Source organism: Gossypium hirsutum, chromosome A11 (assembly GCF_007990345.1).
Source record: "Gossypium hirsutum isolate 1008001.06 chromosome A11, Gossypium_hirsutum_v2.1, whole genome shotgun sequence".
Classification (NCBI taxonomy): Eukaryota; Viridiplantae; Streptophyta; class Magnoliopsida; order Malvales; family Malvaceae; genus Gossypium; species Gossypium hirsutum.
In genome coordinates this window covers 6,843,630-6,850,649 of record NC_053434.1, presented here as the reverse complement: position 1 = coordinate 6,850,649, position 7,020 = coordinate 6,843,630, and the positions used below count along the sequence as shown (strand labels likewise).

The 7,020-nt window shown below is 26.3% G+C and overlaps 1 protein-coding gene across 1 annotated transcript; it reads left to right on the top strand.

The window, feature by feature from the left end:
* Positions 1–2,440: 2,440 nt before the first annotated feature.
* Positions 2,441–3,793, top strand: LOC107922737 (uncharacterized protein At5g19025). The gene has a single exon (XM_016852889.2). It carries the CDS (start codon positions 2,876–2,878, stop codon positions 3,593–3,595), a length of 720 nt encoding a protein of 239 aa, XP_016708378.2. The 5' UTR covers positions 2,441–2,875; the 3' UTR covers positions 3,596–3,793.
* Positions 3,794–7,020: the final 3,227 nt, after the last annotated feature.

Genomic DNA, 7,020 nt, shown 5'->3' with positions numbered 1-7,020 from the left:
TTGTGTAATTTGAAAGTTAGTTTTATTTCTAAAGTATTGTCAATAATATGCCACATTATACGCGGATAGTCTAATTAACTTGTTAAATAGATAAAATTTGATGAAAAATGCTAACAAGTTATTGATTTGATTGAGATTTTAAAATTAAATAAAAAAATTTAATTTTTTTAAGTATAAAGATTAAATCTCAAATTTTACCAAAATCCAAAATTAACATCACGTTTTAACCTATTTAACTAAAACGGCTGTTTTTATTGATTTGACTATTAAAAAATAATTAGTTTTTTGAATTTATAGATAAGTATCATGAATCATCCCCAATTTAATGCGATTACAGTGGATATTAGGTTTAATTAGGAAAAAAAATAAACTATATTATTAATCACTTAACTATAAATAAGTTTTTGCTTTTGTCATTTAACTAAAAAATTACAATATTATCACTAATATTCTTGAAATTATTTTTTGTCACCCAACTATTAAATGATACTTTTTTAATTAGTATAATAACAATTTTAGCCCTTAATTTGTATACTTTCTATCATTTTGACCATTATTATATATAAAATGAAATTCTTTTTAAAAATTTAGAAATATCTAAAAATTTAAAATTAAATAAAAGCATATAAGAATTTAAAATATAGATAAAGTTAGAGAAATTTAAGAAAAATTGTTTTTAAATCCTCCAAATTTTTTCTCAATATTATTTGTATAGAAACATCTAATAGTCGTTCTTATAAAAAAACAAATAAAAAAAAAGTAAAAACACTAAGTAAAATTATTAGTTCTTTGTTTTTTTTCACCTCTTTTGTTGCTTGACATTGACATTGCATTTTCATTATAAGAAAATAAAAGAATCAGAACATAATTTCTTTTTATTTGGGTTTTGAAAAATAATTTAAATAAATTAAAATTTTGAATTGAGTATGAAAAAATAAATTTTTGTGATATTTTTTTATATAAAAATAGTATCAAAGTTGATTTCACAAGCTTTTATAATGTCAGTTTTGGATGTTCTTTAATAGTATATAACTCAACTTGAAGATATTACTAATTTTATTTTTAACTTGTTATTGGATTATAATTTTCTTTATTTCTTATAAATATTAGTTCGTCAACAATATATTTAATATTTTATTTTTTTAGAATTTATAAATATAATGATTAATGGTAAAAAATATATATATATATATTTGAGGTTAGGGTTGTGTTTAGGGTTTATGCTGTTTGGTATGGGTCTCATAGCCACTTCCTAAAACCAACCAATAATTTTAGTTCCTTGCATATTCATCTAATTTACTTCTTCTTAACCTTTTTACACTGAATAATGGAGAATGTTCGCATTTATAATTAAAACAATAAGGTAATTTTGTGTTTTTTATTAGTATTATTTTTGTTCGAAATTGTTTTGTGTTACTCTCAATGGAAGTTACCTAATCATCTAACTATAACAATATAAACTATGTAATGCAAGTTAGAGACATTAGGAACACTAGATAGTGTCATTCATGTTACTACATAACATCATGTTAAGAAGTGAAGCCACATCATACATCTCTTTGATTCCATTGGTAAATTAATTGGGAGGTTTTGAGTTAATATATAAATGATCTAATTTATTTGAATTAAAAGTTAATCGGTACGATTTGAATTGGATATTAAATTTATTGTTTCAAAAATCATATTAATTCAAATTTAAGAGTAACATGACAATATGCTCTAGATATGAAAAAGATATCGTCATGACATCACTAATGACTATTGTCACATTAAAGTTAATTCCATTTAATGTTTTTAACTTCGCAAACTCACCAACCCTTAATGTGATTATGCTTGGCCCATATTCTAATTTATGCTTAAGTTAGACTCAACCATGAGTTGAGATGCTCACATCGAATCTTTCTACATTTATAAATATTATCTACTTAAAAAACACAATGTCAAAACTCTTCTTAAATAAAACTACAATCTTCTCAAACCAAATGTCTTTTTAAATATAATTTTATATTATTGATAAAAGTTAAAAGTGTTAAATCTTTCGTCATTTAGATTCAAATTATATCATATATAATTACTATATTTAAGTTTTGAGTCTCATCATATATAATTATTATATTTAATTATATTATATTTGTAGTCCTGAACTTAAAAAACAAATGATTATATTTATTTAAAATTGGTTATAAAAATAACATTATATTATTTTCTAAAATTAAATTGACGGTGGAAAGAGCCTAATCTTGATCACGTAATCCAGTAACAGAAGGTGTGGACACCTGTAGTAAAAAACCTGTATTTTAATCCGAAAGAAATGAAGGGAAAAAAGAGACAAATGATGAAGACATGATTGGAAAAGGCAAAGTTGAGCCCATTCCTATAATCAAAAGCCCACCCACCAAAATAATTTGCGTTCTTTCTTCAAACGTGTCTGATTCTCCCTTTTACAACATCGGAAACAAATCAAGCTTTCCCCCAACCAAATTTTGTGATAAAACAAATAATAATGCCAAAAGGATAAAAGCTAAAATGACTCTTCATTTGTCCCCCTTCTATCTCTCTCCATAGCCGGCCTTTCTTTAATTAAATCCATTCCATTTCTTCTTTTTGATCCTTTTAATTCAATCTCAAATCTCATTTTCTTTTGTGATTGAAACTTTCTCCTTCTTCTGTTATTCTTTTTTCCAAGGAATTTATTCATTTGGATAGAAACTGAATTACGTGATATTGAGGTGGAAGTAATAAAGTTGTTTCCTTTTTAAGCTTTTATGAGGTGGGTTTGATCTGGATTTGGCGTCTGGGTTGGAGGGAAATTTATAAGAGTTTCAATTTGGGTTCTCCTTATTTTTGGATTTAAAAATTCCGGGTTTGATTTGAAATGGTCTATTTCCATAACTCTATCTCAGTCTGCAACTCGGTTGACCAGGCTTCTTCAGCTCCGATCATGGCAAGTTCTGTGAATTCAAATGATCTTGTGATGAACAACAAATCATCGTCGTCGTCGTCAAGAAACAATCTTTACAAGAAACAAAAGGTATTCAATTCACCAAGTTGTTTAAAGATCCCATCTTGTGAAAGATCAAGATCCGCTGCCATTGATGTTGTCATCTTGATTGCTGTGATCGCTGCTTGTGGATTCTTGTTGTATCCAACTATAAAGTGTCTATCATTGAAATTGATTGAATTCATTGGAACTGCCTTTTACGTTATTGGTGAGGAAATTATGAGAGCTCCTATGATATATGGGTCCATAGGACTTGGTTTTTCTTGTGCTGCAATAGCTGCTTGGATTTTGCTTCTATGTACAACCAAGAAATGCAGGAACCCTAATTGTAAAGGGCTTAGGAAGGCAGCCGAATTTGATATTCAGTTGGAAACTGAGGAATGTGTCAAGAATTCCAGCACTTTGGTTAAAGATGGTGTTAAGAAAGGACTTTTCGAATTGCCCCGCGATCATCACAAGGAATTGGAAGCTGAACTTAAGAAGATGGCACCCGTTAATGGACGAGCGGTGCTCGTATTTCGAGCCAGGTGTGGATGTTCTGTAGGCAGGTTGGAGGTTCCAGGACCAAAGAAGCAAAGAAAGATCAAGAAATAGGGTCTTGGGATATGAATATCATAGAGAGAGAAAGGAATTAAAACAATGCAGAAAGTAGTCATAATGCATTGAGGAATGCCCTTCTCTGGTTAGTGTAATGAGAAACTATGCTGTCTTTAAATAAGTTTTCATGGCAAAACGTTGTAAGGATTACATACAGTTGGTTATAGTGGAGAATATAAGAAGCTGTTCTTTCCATTTCCTTTGAATCACTTTTTGATGGTACTTTAGCCTTGAAACATATGTTTTGGGAATTTGTTTTATGCACTTATGGTTTCTACAAATCCCTTATATGGTGATCTTTGAAAGTTCAAAACCTTTTAGGTATTATGCATCATGTTGAACTGTTTGATTAGTGGTGGTGTTAAGATATGAGATGTTAAATATTTTCTTTCGAGATGCCCGTCATTAGAGTGAAAAGTAACTGTTCAACTAAACTTATCTGAAAGTGATTGGTTGGCGCTGCATGCCTTACAGGGTCTTTTGAACTCATAAGATTGCTTTATATGTTGTTGTTGCCGACAATAGAAACAAGGTTGTTCATCTATTCCTATATATGATCGATCCTTGAATGATTGCTGTGTTTCCAGTTACTGTTTGATATATCTGAACTCTTTTCGGTAGTTATGGTTAGCTTGTTCTCATTTGATTATCCTTGCTAAAACTTCATGCTATGTTTTAATGAGATTTTGGCGCATATTCCAGACTCCTTTGATAAGATACATCCATGGCATAGAAACTGTAACTTTGCCTGCATTTTGAGCTCCATGGTAGTATATAACAAATAAAAATAAGCTGTTCTAGAGATTGAGAGAATTAGAAGGTAATAAGGTTCCGGACCAGATATTTGGAGAAGGTTAGTCATCTCTTGTGATATGACATCGAGTATTATCTGCCTTTCTTCTATTCTCACATCATTCCCTGCTTTCCCCGTAAGTTTTACCTGTATGTCTGTCACGGTGTTTGAACGATCATATCCCTTAAAAGCGAGAAAGGGGGAGCTGAAGAGCGTGTGGATATATTCAAAAGTAATTTGATTTGTTTGAGCATTAGATTACAAATGGAATGTGATTTATGTCTTGGTTTAACCATGTCAATGGCTACATCTAGAAGAGAGACATTGATAAGTCATCAGTGCTAAGTAAATATAATGATTTTAAGAACCTTTAGGATTCTATTTAGCGAACGATGCTGTGGATTAATATAAAAATTAAGGCTTATTATATAGATTACTGGGACGTACTGTTATTAACAGTTGGACCAGGGTTTGTCTGATTGATATGGGTTTGTTTTTTCAAAGTTTTTATTACATTTTGAGGATCGGTCATTTTCCCGTACCCATACAGGAGGCAAGCAATAACTTTTTTAGATAAAATTTTACAATTTCTAAAGAGAAATAAATTATATTCCTGCATTTTATCTTTGTATTAATTAAAATTTTATAATGTCAAAAACAGCTAAACATAAAAATTCCCATTTGGGAGGAGTAGGGTCGAATATTTTAAAAAATTTGAATTAATACGAGTTTCAAACATGAATATTTTAAAAATTTTGAATTTACTTTTTATGTATGTACGTGACATTAAATTTATCTTTTTCTTTTACAACTATTCAAATAATAAATATCAAGTTTATAAATGATTTTTAGTTTAATATGTAATTTGATACATTTATTTTTATTTAGTGCAATTATATATATGAAATTTGAATTGCGATTCATATGTAGATATAAAATTTTGATTTTGATTTTGATTAAACTATATACAATTAAAGAAATAAATACATATATTTATTTTTATTTTGGATTAATATAATTGTTTTGTGTATGCAATATATCAATGTAAAGTGGTACTAATTTGATAATGTTATCAATAATTTGTGAAAGTTTAATCAATTTTCATGTATAAAATTATTCAAAATCAAATTTCTTATGATATTGTAAATTTAATTAAAGTTAATGTATACTTTTAATATTTATCTACTAATAGAGTTTTAACGCAAAATTAAGAATCTAAAAATTTTAAATATAATATTTTTAGTAAAAAGTAAAACAAAAATACTTCAAATCAATTGTTGAAATATTATGTTGTTGACTGCTGCTACAGTTAAAAAACTCCGTAAACATATTAAAAAATTATTGTCTTCAAACAAATGAAAATTAACAAAAAAAAATTAAATGCTTACTTTAATCTCTAAAGTACTTTTTTTTTCCATTTTGGTTTGTAAAGTCCTTTTTATCTATTTCAGTCCTTAAAATTATTATAGGTTTCCAATTTAGTCCCTAATATTATAGGTTCAATCCTTTAGACGTTAAAATACTGATTAGAATATTTGGCTAATCATACGATGCAACGCATCATACACCATGACATTTTTATTCGGAAAATATCTTAAAAAATATTTAAACATGAAAAAATTTAAAAAATATTTAAAATTTATTGAATTTATTTTAAAATAGAAAAAATATAATATTACAAGAAAAACAATATAAAAATTAAAAAATTTTAAAAAAATAGAAATTTTATAAATCATTTTTACTAGAGCTTGAGCATGAGATCATTATCTCTATAATAATTGTTTTATTCAATCTATCAGAATTTATAATTAGTAGATTTTTTAGGTGATTTTAGAAGCTAGTTTTATTAATGTAGTGTTTGAAAAGTCACGTAACTATTGTAATTGATGAGTCTCACCAAATTGGGTCTAATTGAAGAACACAATTACACTTTTCGATTCTCAGGGAGAGGCTGTGAACTTGAGTAATTACGTAGGTAATTATATCTGAAATTTAATTTTAAAAAATTATTTTTATACAATGTACACAAATTATATTATAATCATGAACACATATGAGTGTTCGGTATGATTATGGTAAAAAAAATTCTTATATTATAAATCCTAAAAAAATATATTATAAAAATAATTTGTATATTTTATAAAATTATAATAAAAATAATATTAGTTAAATTCTAAAAAATTTCCAAAGTTATGGTTAAAGATTTTATTATAAAAAATAATCTACATGTTGTAAAAATGTTTTAATATGTTTATTTATGAAAAGTTATGGCCAAACAATATGGTTGTAATTTAATTATCTTTCCATGTCATATATTATACAAATAATATACTTATTCATAAAATAGATATTATTTTATTATAACTTATTTATAAAAAATAATTTTTTAAAATTATGATAAAAATTATATTATTTATAAAAAGTGTTATATGAAAGTTTTGGACAGTGTATAAAACATTTTAAATAAAGGTTATATATTATATATTATAAAATTTATATTATTTTTTACTTAATTTATGAATTATAAAAAAAGATATAATCTAGCATATAAGTTTTTTTTTCTAAATTAAGTTTATATAAATTCTTATAATTAAAGCTATAAATTATTTGGATTGTGAACCCAAATATT